The 17637-nt window shown below is 36.2% G+C and overlaps 1 protein-coding gene across 1 annotated transcript in view; it reads right to left on the bottom strand.

Moving 5' to 3' along the window:
• Positions 1-12470: 12470 nt before the first annotated feature.
• LOC107561504 (PH domain leucine-rich repeat-containing protein phosphatase 2-like) overlaps positions 12471-17637 on the bottom strand; it is a 7744-nt gene continuing 2577 nt past the window's right edge. The window contains exons 2-3 of the mRNA XM_016245957.1: positions 13218-13495; positions 12471-12483 (exon numbers count right to left, since the gene is read on the bottom strand). Coding sequence (XP_016101443.1) covers positions 12471-12483; positions 13218-13495 — 291 coding nt within the window. The remainder of the gene's footprint in view (positions 12484-13217; positions 13496-17637) is intronic.

Below are 17637 nucleotides of genomic sequence, written 5' to 3'. Positions count from 1 at the left end.
GCTGTGATGTTATGCAAAACATTTTGTGTTGTGGAGTGAGGGGAACTAAAATAGCCTAGTTATGTTTACAGTATTTATAATAATTTTTGTAAACATTTCGCGTCGGCATTAGGCCCATTTCTGAATGAAATAATAAAATGCGACATATATTTTCCCCCTAAAAATTTTTTTTTTTTAATACGTGTAGCGTATTTTTAACCATGCAGCAAACCTTTTTAAATATTTTGATAAATTACTGAAAAAATAAATAATTTAATTACTTTTCAAACTGTTTAACTGATTGTATTAATCTGTAAAAATTCTTACGGTCGGTTAACCGATTAAAATTAACATCCCTACTCTGAGTGTTTGTCCGTAGCATTTCACACACTCTGAGCTGGCTCTGACTCTGGACGTGTGTTTTTCCCACAAGTTAACAAAACGAGCGGCCAAATCTCACAGGCTCTGGCCAGCATCTAAGCCACCGGCCTGAACTCACTGTGAGGACAGCAAATCTCTCTCACTTTCTCTTTCTTCCTCGATCTATCTTGGCAAAATTGAGTCCAAAAGTGCACAGAATACAGCAGCCACTCAACTGTTGTTTCCTTTAAGAAGCCATCAAACACCATTCCTGAAATTCGATATCCCCTAGATATGAAAATGTATCATCTACAGTAAGACATTTTACAACATCACAGATAGGATGTGATGTGATCAGGACTGAATCGCTTTACAGCTAAGGGCTTACACTACTGTTAACTCATTTGTCTCCAACAGTCTTCTGGCACTCTCACATTGGTTCAATAGGGATACGAACGCGTTTATGAGCAGCACATACACACACTCGCTCACTCTCCCAATTAACACACAAAATATGCATGCATATATATAACATGTTACTATATCATTTTAAATAAATCACTGAAGCTGTCTGGTGTATTAGAGGAAATCATAACAGATCCCAGCATACATTAAAAATAACAAAATCATTAATATATTGTAAGGAGCTTTCCATTTTTTTTTTTGCAGCTGCACTGTACCTTGAACAGTCTGGTGGGAACCATTACACAATAACACGCCTTACAAAGATAAAAACACAGCGTTCACCATGACACAGTGAAAGAGATTAACGCTAAACATACACACTAATTTGTTGTTAACATCAACATACTAACATCTATTTTATGTTGTTGCCTAAACGAAGAGATAAAATTAGCATTTATGAAACTGGTCAGGCTGGATCAAATTTACTCTGCTCTGTATCTTTGATTGTCTATCATCTTACAAGATGAGATTTGGAGGCATAAAAACAAATAGAAACACAAAAGGTTTTGCCCAGGCTGCAGCTCTCATCTGTTCTCTCACTATTTATCCTGGTACATAACATGATGCAAATCATATTCAACACAATGGCCGCTTCAATTGCAATTGCGCTCTCTTCTGCAGGCACACTTCCTTGTGAAAAGATACAGTCCCTTGAATCCCTTGTGAAAAAGAGTACTTATTATGGAAATTATATATTTTTTATAGAATATATTTAAGTGTGAATTGAATGTAAAGTTTTTGGACTTTTGGATAGGTCACCCATATTTATTTTATTTTTTTCATAATTTACTCACTCTCATGTTGTTCCAAACCTGTATGAATTTCTTTTTTTTGGTTGAACACAAAAGAAGATCTTTTTGAAGAATGTTGGTAACCAAACAGTTGATGTTTGTCCACTGACTTCTATAGTATTTTTTCCCCTTTAAATCCCTTTAAAGTTGGCATGAAACAGAAGTTGCGATAGTTTTTTCTTCCTTATCGTGACGTATATCTGAGTGAAATGGCTTCTGGAACGTAGGGCGGGATTTCAACCGTCGCTGGGAGTTTGATTGACAGGCGATCTGACCAATCATAATGCTAAATCCGCCATTTTGTCCGACAAGCAACCCAAACAGGAGAGTTAGATTAACGTCGGTGGACTATGGTGTCTTGTCAGTTTTCTGCAGTTGAGACAACATAACTCTACTGTTCATTCATGTTTATTTCATGCTATAACTAGTAGTAAAGAGGAAGAGATTATCTGTTCACGTGCTGCTTGAACTGAGGTGATTGCGTTCTAAAGCTACACACAGTCAATCAGTGAAAAAACATCGCAGGTCAAAGAGGACACTGACAACGCGCCAACAGACAAGACAGAGCAGGTCTCAGCTTTTAAATTTAGTAATTTGTTTAAAGAAATTAAAACTATAAATATAAAATAAATATTTTTGGAGCTCTTTAAGGTGACAGATCACTGTAGCGCCTTAGTTCTAGAGGTTCAAATGTGAATCGGTCTCTTCCTGCTAGTTATAGCATGAAACACACATGAATGAACACCAGATGGAATGTTGTCTCAACAGCAGAAGGACGTCAATACACCATTTTCATGTTTGACTCTACTGACATTAATCTACTCTCCTGTCTGGTTTGTTTGTCGAACAAAAAGGCGGATTTGGTGTTATGATTGGTCAGATCACCTGTCAATCAAACTCCTGGCGAAGGGTGCTAAAAGCCTGGTCACTGGACAGTCAGTAAAGTCCAACCCCTTTTTCGAGTCTTACATTATGAAGCGAAGACATGTCATTGAAGGAGGGAGGGAAGGTTAATGTTTTTGATTAAAAATTACAAGTGCAAATTATTATTTTTTTTAAATATGCGCACGGATTAACTTTTTTCTGAAGTAGGACTTAAGTACATCTTTATATGTAATTTCATAATTACTTCTATTGTCTTTGAAATACTGTTAAAGTGCACTGCTGAATGCACTGACAGGCATTTATGGTCAAATAAAATATACTTAATGTAGTTAATTGAAACATCATTAATTAAACCGTTTTTATAATTACACATTTATATTGGTCAAATTGTAATTAAGTTAATTTAAAAACTTTTTAAAAGTAATACTGAATAACACCTTTGTGTACCCAAGTATGTTAAGAAACAATGACGAAAGTGCACTCTTTTTAAGTACACTTAAGTTGCAAATTATTTCATTACTATCATATACAAGTATACTTAAATTAGTTAAGAAACACCCATGAATCTGTACTCTATAAGTAAAGTACACTTAAGTGGTCTTTTATTTCATTAATATTATATTACCTGCAAGTATAGTTTGAAAAAATTAAAAATAAATAAAAACTTAAGATTTGAAGTACACTACAAGTGCACATTTAACCCAATTAAACACACTTCTTTTCCACAAGTGATATCATACTCAAGTAATTGTTTTACATCTAATAGAAATTAAAAGTATTTTTGATAAAAATGATGTAAACTTATATTTGCTCACATTCTGTCAGTCTTTCCTCGGTCAATGCATGTTTGTTTAATTTCATAACGTTTTCAGCTACCAATAAATCTGCATTACATATTCCAGTTCACATCCATCCTGCAATAGATTTCCACAGATTTTCAACCAAATCAGCTGAGAAAATGCATCCATAAATTACATCTGGGCCTGAAATCTGTAAATTACGAGGCTTAAATATTATTATTAAATAATAACACTAGTGAATGAGACACAAATGTGTGAGTACAGCATTCAGCACCTGGGGGTGTGCTGACATTATTATTATTATTATCACAAACAGAGTTTGATTTATTCTCATCCGTTGCATCATCAGCCCTATTTCAAAAGCTGTGTGTTTTGTGATACCCAAGAAACTATAAAGCCTTGCGATGTAAAATAAAAACAAGTGAAAATCAATAGCTGGCTTCAGTAGATCAATGCAACCTTGTGATAAAGTAACATTATTAAACTATACGATATTGATTGTCTTCCTCACCTCTGAGATGTCGGGACAGTGTTAGGACAGCGAACACACAGCACTCTATTCCACTAAGTCTCACCTGTCCCCTCAGTCACAGTGTACAAATGAGGAGGATGCAGGTCATCCGTTCAGTCTCCGTGGCCATATATCAGGCGGACGTGCGGGACTGTACCTCACCGCCACGGCCCTGACAGGCCCTGAGGATGAGGAATGGTACGTCTCCGTTCCCCTGCGGCCCTGACAGATGGGCATTTACTCACTGCCCCAGACCCGGAGCCGTGGGTTACTCAGGCCCAGAGATAGTCTGCATCTAACAGCAGCTGCTTAAATGCAATCAGGAAGGACAGTATGGAGGATGCATCCATATGCAGGACATTTTATTGCAGTTCATGAAAGCTTTCCATTATGTAATAATGCATCATTATTGCTTAAAGGGTAGGTAATTTCGGAGAGGCTCGCAATAGCAAGCTAGCTTTGAAAGCATAAGATCCCATTCTCCCTGCAAATGACTCTCCAAAGTCACGCCACCTCCAAAACACATGAACGTGCACAGGAAGACCAGAGGCTAACCAGCAACAGGATGAGAGACGGGATTGGTGGAGGGTTGAATGCAGCACTGTCAGATTGCATCATGTCTCATTCACCGATGAGACAACATTACAGTACTGTTTAGGGATGCAACAATACAGTTAGTCCACGGTTCAATACGTACCTCGGTTTTTAACCACAGTTTTCGGTTCGGTTCGGATAGCTTGGCACATCAGTGTTTTTTGCAACAAATTAACAACAAAAAAACTCCTGTAAACCTCTGTACACAGGAAAAAGTGTGGATTATTATATGTCTGCTTAACCTCTTTTGAGAGAGGTATTATTTTTCAGATTTTTACCCAAAATAGGATGGATTGGCCATTATTGAGCGCTATAAACACATGTAATATGAGTTTCATTCATACTGGACGCCAGAGGGCGCCCTCGTGCAGAAAATCCACATAAGCATCATAGAAGTAACACTGATGACCTTCCAGGAAATCCCTAATATGGATAAAGGAATCGCTATTGCTGTAACTGAAAAAAAAAAATATATATATATAACGTTAAACGTTTTGAATGATGAAATGTAAGGAAAATATACATTTGCCTGCAACAATATATTGTTTATCTGTTCTTCAAGACATCTCGGGTATTTTCATAATGATTAAGTATATTTGTAAGCCATTTGCTTCTGCCAATACACCCACAACATGCTGCTGTGAGCATGTAAGAAATATTGCTGCTGCACATATAACATACATGAAATAACCCCCATACATAGCATACATTAATCACCCCATAGCAGATCTATACAGGTGGAGCTGGGGAAGGTGAAGGGTTTCTGAAGTGCGCTGCAACTGCAAGCACTAACCAACTATTTGATCGTTGAGCAGCGAGCTCAATGGCTGATGATACAGGAGATAACCCACCAGCTGCGCCATGTGATAATGATGTCATTATATCAGATTGAGTTTGACCTATCGGACTGCGGCATCTGGAGTTTCATTCCAGAACTTTGCATTTAGACCACTTAACTCAGTGATTTCCATAAGGATGTGAAGAGATTGTTATGTTATGTTATATAAAGGGATAGTTCACTGAATGAAAATTCTCTTCCTCAATATGTTTCAAACCTGTATGAGTTTCTTTCTTCTATTGAAAACAAAAGAAGATATAACAGTTGACGGTAGCCATTGGCTTTCATTGTATGGCGGGAAAAATGTTATAGACGTCAGTTTCTACCAGCAACTGTGACAATTTTCATTTTTGGGTGAACTACCCCTTTAAACATTTGAATTAGCTTTATTTTTACGGTTTTAGTTTTCATTTAATTTAAATAATGATGTGTGCTTTTTTTGATTTGTATTTTAAATTAAATACATTTCAGTTAGTCAGGTAACATTTATAATTTTTCCAAGTTATTTATTTATTTATTGTTTTTAAGTTAAGTTTATAGTCTAAGCTTTTAAAGTTGAAGGAATTCATCTAATATTTATATTTTATTATATTTCAGCTTTTATTTCAATTACTGAAAACTATTTTTAATAGTTTTAGTTTTAGTTACCCAAACATATCTAGGAACCAGAATATCTTTGGTTATGTTCACACTGCGCAATATTCAAATTTATGACAAAACTGTGGAAAATGCTGTACGTACTCAAGTCCATTCATATCGATACTGAGCTGAATTCATCATGCGTCAGACATTGCTTTAGGATGTATACATTTATGCAGAAGCTGCGGCCAAAACCGCTCACTTGCTTACTCATTCACTATGCACTGAGTGGTGAATGTCACATTAAAGCCACAGGAAACAAGAAACAGGAAATGACATGATAGAGAGGACTCTGTAGACCCTCATGATTGTGTGCCATGTTCAATAAGCCTCCTACATACCTCATAACTCTGTCAAATTTATGACAAGGCAAGGTAAGCAAATTTATATGTGGTGCAACTCTACAAAAAAAAAAAAAAAATGTTATTACTTTTTTCCATTATGGTCACACAACGTGATTTTTGGAGTCAATAAATTAAAACATTTTTTAAAAATGGTATACAAATTTTTCAAAACCATATAAAGCCAACATGAATACAAAGTCTGTTACAAGGAAAGTGTGTATTTTTAATATATTTCTACTTAGTAATTTAGTCGTCATTACTTAGTCATTTGCCATGTTCAATAAGCCTCCTACATACCTCATAACTCTGTCAAATTTATGACAAGGCAAGGTAAGCAAATTCATATGTGGTGCAACTCTACAAAAAAATAAATAAAAATGTTATTACTTTTTTCCCATTATGGTCACACAACATGATTTTTGGAGTCAATAAATTAAAACATTTCTTAAAAATGGTATACACATTTTTCAAAACCATATAAAGCCAACATGAATACAAAGTCTGTTACAAGGAAAGTGTGTCTTTTTAATATATTTCTACTTAGTAATTTAGTCATTATTACTTTTTTTTTTTTTAATCATTCCATATTTAGACAACATTTAAAAGTTGCACTTTTTCCCATTCTTAGTCAAAATAAACGTCTCTGTATTTATATGGCCTTTGGTATTTCTAAGAACTTGCCTTCCTTTTATGCTTCATTGACCCATATGTGTGTGTGTGTGTGTGTGTGTGTGTGTGTGAGAGAGAGAGAGAGATTTCAGAAAAAATAATGGTAAATTGCAACAGTACTTATATGTACTGATTCATTACTCAGGTTTTCTTTGTTGACAGAAATGGCCAGCAAAAAAAGCATGATGGTATTACCATGGTTATCTGGATATGATACTATGGTAATACCTTGTTTTGGATATGACATGGTATCATTTAATACCGTAGTGTTACCTTCCGATACAACTGTGTTGTGGTACTGAAGAGAAAAGCTGTGCGTTTGTAAGAAACAAATCCATCAATACGTTCTTAACTTCAAACCGTTGCTTTCTAGCTATAATACAAGTCCTTTAATTATTAATACTGCATTCTCCAGGGGGGAAAAAAGTCGTCTTGTCTGAATCAGGAGAGAAATCTGCACAGATCACGAGTGAAAATGGTCCAAAACAGTTCTAAACCAATTTGTCGGTAGATTCTGACGTGAGAGGACAACAGGAATTGACTTTTTCACTGGAGGAAGCATTATGAATTATGGATTATGAATGCATATTTTGGTAAGAAGTTAAAAACGTCTTATTGGTTTTGTTTCTTACAAACACGCAGCTGGACTGGAGCGGTGTGGATTACTTGTGGATTATTGTGATGTTTTTATCAGCTGTTTGGACTCTCATTCTGACGGCACCCATTCACTGCAGAGGATACATCGGTGAGCAAGTGATGAAATTATAAATTTCTCAAAATCTGATGAAGAAAAAAAAAACTCTACATCTTGGTTTATCAGCTGTTTGGACTCTCATTCTGACGGCACCCATTCACTGCAGAGGATACATCGGTGAGCAAGTGATGAAATGATAAATTTCTCAAAATCTGATGAAGAAAAAAAAAACTCTACATCTTGGATGGCCTGAGGGTGAGGAAATTTTCAGCAAATTTTCATTCTTGGGTGAACTATTCCTTTAAGAAATTTCTAAATGTCTTCGGAAGATGAAAGATTATATGAACAGGAAATATTCCTTACTTATTGCCATGTGTGTTTGTTTGTACCAAATAACGGTATATTTTTGACTGACTGGGGCACATTATTGAGCAATCAGGGAACTATCAGATTTCTAATGACATTTCATAAATAAATACTGCCATTAATTTTTCAATTTCAGCTACCAATCCTCATGAAACCCTTGTGAAATACACTTAAAAGTATTGAATGTGCCCTCGCAATGTACTTACAATCCGTTTCCTCAAGGGCCAAAATTTACTAGTATTACTTACTTGGGGGGACATTTGGTCCCCATAATGTATTTGTACACAAACAATAAGTCATTAATAGTTTTGGTCAATTTTCCTGGAAGAGAAAGTGTAATCTTTAGGTGAAATTATAAAAAAAAAATAAAAAAAATTTAATCTAATTTTGCAAAATTTAATGCATTGCATTATTTTTTCAGTTAGTGCAATTCAACATGCTTTTTTGTTTCAAAGACATTTGTCATTATTTTTCTTCCATACACACGACCCTACGCACGTATCCCAGCTCTGAACAAGCGTGACAACACACAGGTGTTTCGATTTAAGATCAGACTCTGTCCTAACATCCTCCAGCAGTGTCTCTCCCTCAGAGTTGGGTGTTTTCCCAGCACGCCAGACAGATAATATATCCCAAGCCACAGGGATCAAGTCTCGTCCAACTCAATATCTCAACATTCATTAAAGCGCTGAAAGCAAAAGCACACCGAGCTCATGACGTCTGACAATATTCCCTTTAAACAAAGCAAATAATCAGTCTGTTGATCGGACTCGATCATCTGTTCGTGACGTGATGGCATCCTGCTTTTTATTAAAACTGTCTGGCCTCATAATCGTCCACCTCATGTAGCGCCGCCGTCTTTCTCTCCCTGATTAAATAGTCATCTCATTCCACCGCTCTAATCCTGTTAACGGATCCTCGCGGCGCTCTGAAGCAGATAGGCCGGTGAACGCTGCAATCCGTGACCCACAGCCTGGCAGCTGCTTCGATCACATGCTCATGCAGACCTGTCAGGTGTCCTCGTGGTGAAGTGGAGCAGGGGTCGGCCGCACCGCACCTTCACAGCAGAAGCCCAATTCAGCAGACGGAGATTTGCTGTAGGGCTGCAGGATTTAGGGGGTAAAAAAAATCGAATTGCAATTTTCCAATAAAAACTGAAATTGCAATTTAAGATTTGCTGTGCTTTGCTGTGTTTGTAGGGCTGCACAATTATTATTATTATTATTATTAATAATAATAATAAATAAATTAAATACATAAAAATATAACAAATACTAAATAAAAACAAAAATAAGACATTATTTTAATTTTGTAATTTTGCTGTAAAAGAAAATAAATCTGTATTTAATAATAATAATAATATTATTATTATTATTACTCAAAATAAATAAAAAATAATAGATTGTAATTTTGCATAAATAATAGACAGTATAATAATAATAATAATAATAATAATAATAGAAAAAGAAACAAAATGAGAAATATTTTTGTAATTTCTTGAAAAAGTTTTTAAGATACATAATACAACAAAATAATAATAACAACATGTATAATAATAATAATAAACAATATATTTTAATTTATACAGATAGAAAAATTACTAAATAAAACAAATAATAAATACTGTTGTAATGTTGCTGTAAAATAAAAATGGGTATTTAAAAAAAAAAAAACTAAAAAATTATAATAATAATTTTATTTCACATTGAAACTATAAATATCACAATACTAATATTTATGATGTCTTAATTTCTTCCATTTCAAACGTTAAACCACTGAACTTTTATTTTGCCCTCAAAGCTTCTCTTTTGTTGATGAGCGCTTCTCGTTAAAAGTATGGGAAGATGGTTAGTGCATGCTAAATACCCAAATGCACATTAAAGGGGTGGTTGATTGTGATTTCACTTTTTTAACCTTAGTTAGTGTGTAATGTTGCTGTTTGAGCATAAACAATATACGATGCTTAAAAGTTCAATGCAAACAGAAATATAGTTTTTTTTTATTATGGCACAATGCCTACAAATACGGCTGGTAGGGACTACAACAAGCTACTTCCCGGGTTTGTGACATCACAAACCCATAAATTTACATAAACCCCACCCCCGGGAACATGAAACAAAAGGGGCGGGGCCATTTTGCACTGCTTCAGAGAAGAGGAAGAGTTATTGCCATGCCGTCAAAATTAGGGGTGCACGAAAAAATATATTCATATATGAATCGCGATTCTGTCTTCTAACGATTCTAATGGATTCACACGTTTCACAATCAATGTTATAAAGCAACGGTTCTTCAATCCTGTTCCACACGTCCCCCTGCTCTGCATCTCTCTCTCTCTCTCCTGATCATCAGCTCCGATAAACTGTGTTCCAATTACACACTTTATGTGTATAGACCGACAGATATTTTTCACATAGCTACGAGAAGTGTTAAACGTGGATGTGCATGCGGTTGCCATGGTATTGAGCAATACTTGCAGGCAAACACTTCTTCCTGTTACAAAGTAAACAATTACTTTACAAAAATGCTACATGTATTGCAGCTTAAATCAGGATAAAACCATATATTATAAGCTAACAAAAGCACTAGCATTTACAAATAATAGCGTATCTAAAAGTATGAGACGACAACAAACAAAAAGCATACCATTAAGAGCCGCGTTAAGAACACCAGGTTCTGCGCAATCCTCTTCACTAATATCCTCTGGGTCTCAATCGGGCTCAAACTGATAAGCGATATTGACGACGTCATTGTTTACAATACAATCGGAGCGCATTCTGAGGTGAGGGGCGGGACGTTTAGACATGCACTAGAGGCGGTTTAGCCAATCACAGCACACTGGACCAGCGAACCAATCAGAGCCCATCGCCTATTTCTGAGGGAGGGGCTTCATAAAAACTGGAAATCATTGGAGCGTTCATCGGAGAAGGGACAGAGCGGTGAGGTAAATTAAAAACCAAGTATTAATACATGTTAGACTGCACCCCATAAACACAATCAAGGCTAGAAAGAAAGAAGAAAAAAAAAAAACAGTCAACCACCCCTTTAATGCTACTCAAACTCAGAGCAGACATTTACTCTGAAACAACCAAGCCGCACTGAGATGCTGAAAACACTGGCGGATAATGAGCTGCTCACGTGTAAACGAACACAGTGCTGCGCTTCACTCTGAAACACGCAGTGCATTTGATAATTGCATTAAGCCATAATGTGCTTTTGTTTTTATTTTGACTAATCATGCAGCCCGACTCTGCAGTCGCCCCAGCTTTGCTCTTTGCTTTGAGAGGCAAAGTGCAACTGACAAGGACACTTTAGGGATTGAATGGTTTCTTGCTCCTTATCTGAAGTGAAATAAATAGTAGACGAGGATAGAAAGCGCGCGCACACACACACCAGCAGATGTCCCTGTGAGCTGCTCTAATGTGCAGCCTCCTCACAGCTAATTCAGCTTAGCCGCCTGGCTTTACCTCGGCTCAGGGCTGGACTGCTTCTTGCAAAATGTGATTTCAGCCATCTCAGCCACAGCCCAGTAATTCCCAGAAGGGCAGAGAGAGGGGAAAGCATGACTTGCTACTCTCTCTTTGTCAGACACACCTTCAAAACCACCACAGACACTGCAGACGGTGGACACTAGACACACACACACACACACACACACACCCACCCACAGAGGAAAGCACAAACCCGCCTTGAGAGCACAGGGAGTGTTGCAAACGCCTGCATATTCTGGTGTTTTGCTCTTGTGCACTTATCATTAGTGGTTGCTAAGACACTATTACTAATGTTCATACGGTTTTCAAAATGTGGATTTTTTCCAAATCTGGAAGTCGTGATTTTAAAGGGACAGGTCACTCAAATTAAAATTCTGTCATCATTTGTTTCGAAAACGTTTGAAAGTGAAGAAATTAAGACAGCATTACAGTTGCACTGTAAAAATAAGACATTTTTAAATGCTTGATTTAAAAAAAGCATTTACGCTGAAATAATTCGTAAATAATTTTTTTATTAAAAAAATGTTTTAGACTTAAAATTAAAAATAATCACATATTGATATCTAATTCACCAAATAGCCAAATTGTGCAGCCCTACAAAAAAGTATAGCAAACCTGGAGTTAAAAAATAAATGTAAAAAAAATTATAATTAATAAATAAATAAAAATAAATACATGCATGCATAAAGAATCACATTTTAGCTTTAGTGCTTTAGTATGTTAGTAAACACATCGGAATAAGTTTAAAGCATAACAAAAAAATGTTAAAACAACGACTTGTAAAGAAATGTACTTTAAAGTAAAACTTTTAATTTGACATGATTACAAAGTGCACTTTTTAAAAGTGCACTTAAGCATGTTAAGCAACGCTTAAGTCATGAAAGTGTATTTTTTAAGTACACTCAAGTGGTCTTTTTTGTCATATATATTACATTACCTGCAAAAGCAGCTTGTTAAAAATATACTTTGATTTGAAGTACACTGCAAATGCATGTTCAACACAATTAAGTGCACTTCTCAAACTCCCGCCGGGCCTTCCGGCCATCCTTACTGTCGAACCCTGAGATATGACAAACATGGTCATGATGACGATATCCTGGAGGATCATTAACATTCAAAATATGTGACCCTGGACCATAAAACCAGTCTTAAGTCGCTGGGGTATATTTGTAGCAATAGCCAACAATACATTGTATGAGTCAAAATAATCCATTTTTCTTTTATGCCAAAAATCATTAGGATATTAAGTAAAGATCATGTTCCATGAAGATATTTTGTAAATTTCCTACCGTAAATATATCAAAACTTAATTTTTGATTAGTAATATGCATTGCTAAGAACTTCATTTGGACAACTTTAAAGGCGATTTTCTCAATATTTCGATTTTTTTGCACCCTCAGATTCCAGATTTTCAAATAGTTGTATCTCGGCCAAATATTGTCCTATTCTAACAAACCATACATTAATTGAAAGCTTATTTACTCAGCTTTCAGATCATGTATAAATCTCAATTTCACAAAATTGACCCTTATGACTGGGTTTGTGGTCCAGGGTCACATGTCATGAGGTGCAAATGAAGGACCAACCCTGCAACTCACATAACCAGTCATTTATAACCAATAAGCGTCTGATATTCACCTTATCATTTCTTATAAACACCCTGACCTGCGTGTGTGTGTGTGTGTTCGGCCCGACTGCTCCACAGCGCGAGTCTGATAATGATTATTATCAAAACAAGACCTGGTCTAGCCAGAAAATTACAGCTGGGTGACTGAGCATCTATCTCTGCGTTACCTGATTAAGTCTCCATGCAGCTGCAGGTAGAGGCCCTGCACTTCTCTCTGAGCGCACAGCTCCTCGGCGGTGGTTTTGGTGGAGCAGAGCACCAGCTTCAGGTCCGGCTGTGTGCTGGTGGAGGTCTGGGGGCCCGAGGCTGGAGGCTGAGGCTCCGAGGCCCCATAGAGACACACGCAGCCTCGCTGAGCATCGCCCTTCAACCAGTCTCGCTCTCGAGAGCCGAAGCGCGTCTTCCGCGTCACACAGCCTCGACTGCCGTTCCTCTTCATGTTACGCTGCGCAGAAGAGTCTAGATTAGATGCTGCTTGTGTTCTTTAGAGAAATTATGGCCTTCTAGAAATAAGGCCAAATAAAGTGTTTTCAAGTCCAAATCAGTCGTAGGAAATCATGCCTTGGTGACCACAAGTTGGTGGCTGTCGGGACTCCACCCTGCAACACAGAGCCTGTTTGAGAGACACCAGGCTTTGTTTTCGCTTGCAGAAAACGACGCCGGCGCAAATATTTACCCAGGGCACAAACGCCCTGCAGAGATGTGCGAGTCGAGACCACTTCGGCGACGACATGTCATTAGTAAGGCTGGTGAAATCATTTTCTGATGATGCTCGGACCACTACACACTGGCATCAGCAGCTCTGGGTGTCTAAAATAACAGTGGACCTTCATTGCAAGGACAAAAAAAATCTAAATATTATTTTGGGTTCAACAGAAGAAAGTAAGTCTTACAGGTTTAGAACAACCTGTTAAACAATAATAATAATTATTATTATTATTATTACTATATTCCACAGAATATTTATTTATTTATTTTTATTTATTTATTTTCGTTATTTATTTATTTAGAAAGAAAGAGTCATATTGGTTTGGAACAACCGGTTTAATATTAATAATAAGAACCATAAAAAAATTAATGTATTATAATATTAATAATAATAGTAATAGTTATCGGTCCAAACCTGATTCTTTCTTCAGTGAAGCATAACATGACATAACATAACATAACATAAGATGAAATTATTACACACATTAATACCATCTGCTAGTTTTTATGAAAGAATATATCACATGTATTGTATAATCCATCTAGTGATTAAAGATCATTAGATCATCACAGACTCAACATTATTAACCTTTCTAATCACATACGCAACTGAATAGAGAGCTTTTATGACCCATTTCTACTATTTATAAACCTTTTTGTGCATTTGTTTACCTATTTTTGAATACTATTTTTGAATAATATCTATCCACAAAAAGTAATTGCTAAATCACCTCTGATTTCTGATCAGATTTGATCAATTTCTCATACATGCGGTCTTCTATGTCTATGTTTCTTCTACTTATTTAAATAATGTGGTAATAATAATAAAAAGGAGCAGTATTTCACAGCTTACTTACCATCAATCTTCTTTCTAATCAAATGCGTCAGCATTATTACCCGTCTCTATGCACTCAGCTGTCAAGTTAGCTTTACTGTAAGTGTGACATAAATGATAATAATGACATATTTGACATGTATTAATATTGATGAATGAGAACATTACCTTGGATCCTAATGCTGTGAATAACGAAAATGTTTTTTTTAAATAGATAAAAGCAACTAGATAAGATGTGACTATAAGACTATAAGAACACTAACTGACTAACATGACTATAAGAACACAGTGATCTAATAATAAGGGGAAAAAGCATTGTAAGCTCAACAAGGTAACTCTGCTTATTCACTCACAGGCAGGAGGGAGCACCTGACATCTAATTTTGTTCAGATAATCTATAACAATGCCTGAGTATAATGACGGGCATATTTCCTGTAGGTGTATTATGTGAGGTGTGTTGTGAAGATAATGCGTGGCATTATCACGTCACACACAGAGATGCCCTCCCTTTCTAGCTTGTACTTATTTGAACAATGCCTAAAACTTGATATTACAAGCACTTCCTGTGTCTGTTTGCCTCTTTAAGAAGAATCACTTTATGTATTCCCCAATTGTAAGTTGCTTTGGATAAAAGCGTCTGCAAAATGACTAAATGTAAAAGTAAATAAGACGTTAACATCGTGTTATATTTTAAACACAATATTGTGTGTTTTTGCTCATTTTTGCCAACGAAAATATTACCTATAAGGCCACTGCATAACTGTTCTGCGTCTGTGAACAATAGCAGTGTTTAGTTTCTGAATGAATCCTCTTTTTGAACGAATCGTGTGAACCAATGATCCAATGGCCCATTCATAGAGAGAGCTGTTTACTTCATTCCTGAATGAATCAGCCGTTTGAACGAATCGAACGAATGAATGAATGAATGACTCAAAGACATTTACCACCACCTGCTGACAGTTTTAGTTTCTTCTTTAGAGTATCATTTCATTTGGGCTATAAAAAAAAAATAATAATAACATTAAAGGGATAGTTCACCAATTTTATTATTATTATTTTTTTAATCTGTCATCATTCACTCACCCTCATGTTGTTTCAAACCTGAATGACTTACTTTCTTTTGCGCAACATAAAAGAAGTTATTTTGAAGACTGTTGGTAACAAAGCTGTTTTGGTTACCAGTGACTTTCATTGCATGAACAAAAAATACTGAGATGTTTATCAAATTATCTTCTTTTATGTTCCATAGTTTACGTTAGGCTGTTGTAGCCTAAACATTTGTGTAATAAATTTTATGTTGAATCAAATAAAATATTTCTTTCTAAAGCTACTGTTTGTAATGTCTACTTGCTACTTTCTCATTTAACACAATAATAGCTTTAAATAATCTTTTGTGGGTATTTTCACAGCCAAATTTAGTTTGCGATTAATTTGATTAAATCGCAGCATCATTTAATTAATTAGATTAAAAAATGTAATCGATTGACAGCCCTAATTTAAACATGATGTAATATGTTCTTTAAAGTCTTAAGTGTACTTATATGTATTAAGAAACAAAGTCATGAATCTGTGCTCCAAGTACACTTATGTAGCCTTTTATTTCATCAATATTATATTATCTGCAAGTACAGTTTTAAAAGTTGTAACGCACCAGTTGAATGAATGACTCAGAATCAGAGTGGTTTTAAATGTAGGCCTGTAGTTTTAAAGTGCCCCTATTATGCCCTTTTTAAGGTTGCTAATATTGTTTTACGAGTCTGCTAAAACAGGTTTGCATACATGCAAGGTCAAAAAACACGTTAGTTTTCTCAAAAAAAATGTATTTAATTTTACCTAATTTCTAAATGATTCGTAAACGACTCGTGCAAAGCAGTTCAAAGAATCAGTCTCTCTAAACCCCTCCTTTCCGTGAGCCCTCACTGCTGTGATTGGTCAGATGGCGCAGTCCTTTGTGATTGGTCCAGAGCCGTAGCGAGATTGGCTCTGGATTGGTCTACCGCTTTCAGCGCGTGTCAGAAACGAGACGCCCATTGCCATGACGGAATGACAGCCCTGGAGACTTGTCAATATATAGAAACGATGGTATCGATTGTACCTTACCAATTCGAGCCAGAGTCTGATGATGAAACGGTTGAACTGGCTGATCGACAAGAGACTGATTGGCAAGCACGACTGGAGCAGGACAAAATTTACTCTCACAGCGTAGGATACAGCGTCTTCTCGACATGATGTTTACCACACGGAAATTTTACTATTTGTGGGCGGGCAAGTTGGCGACGTAGACCGTGGGCAGACATTATGCAAATGTGTTACTTCATGACCCGTAGAGCCATAACAGAATAACATTTGAATTCCTGACAATGCGTTTAGGCAATTGCTGACTTTTTTTATTTTTATAGACTTTATTTATTGTGCATTGTCGGCTTCACAAATTTGCAGATAGTTTATGTTCACATTAGGGGTTGCACCAACTAGTCGACTTCAATGCTCTGCCATGACGCTTTAAGCTTAACGTAGACTAGTCGCTGGTCCTATAGAGGGCGCAACAGGATAAGAAATCTTTGAAGGACACATTTACGCTCCGTTTCCAAACAGTTCAAATGACAAATAAATGCATACTCTGAAAGCGCTCCACAAGACATGTGTGATTATATTACTGGATGCTCGAAATTGAACTGGAGCATGCACATTTTAAACAGCTTATTGTACAGGTAAGTTAATCGCCGTTCTAATCTAATGCGCTGCTGCACTGTAACGCACACACATAGGCTTCAGACAGTAGCTCGTACATCACGCACACATCATTCAGTGCGGAAATGCATTGTTCTGTGATTTCTCAATAAAATAGCTTAGAAACTGAAAAGTTCAAGCATATATTTCTTAATAACTACATTCCACAGCTTCACTACTAGTAGAGAGACGCTGCCAGGTAGAAATAATCTACACACGCAATCGCTCTCTCACTAATGCATTCATATTAATGTAATCTTTACTGTGCTACTTTATCTGTATCTGATTTAGAATGAGCAGAAATCTGTGAGAAA

The sequence above is a fragment of the Sinocyclocheilus grahami genome, unplaced genomic scaffold (genome assembly GCF_001515645.1).
Source record: "Sinocyclocheilus grahami isolate Dianchi unplaced genomic scaffold, SAMN03320097.WGS_v1.1 scaffold776.1, whole genome shotgun sequence".
NCBI lineage: Eukaryota > Metazoa > Chordata > Actinopteri > Cypriniformes > Cyprinidae > Sinocyclocheilus > Sinocyclocheilus grahami.
The sequence above is the reverse complement of the archived record's forward strand: the minus strand, read 5'-3'. Positions and strand labels throughout refer to the sequence as shown.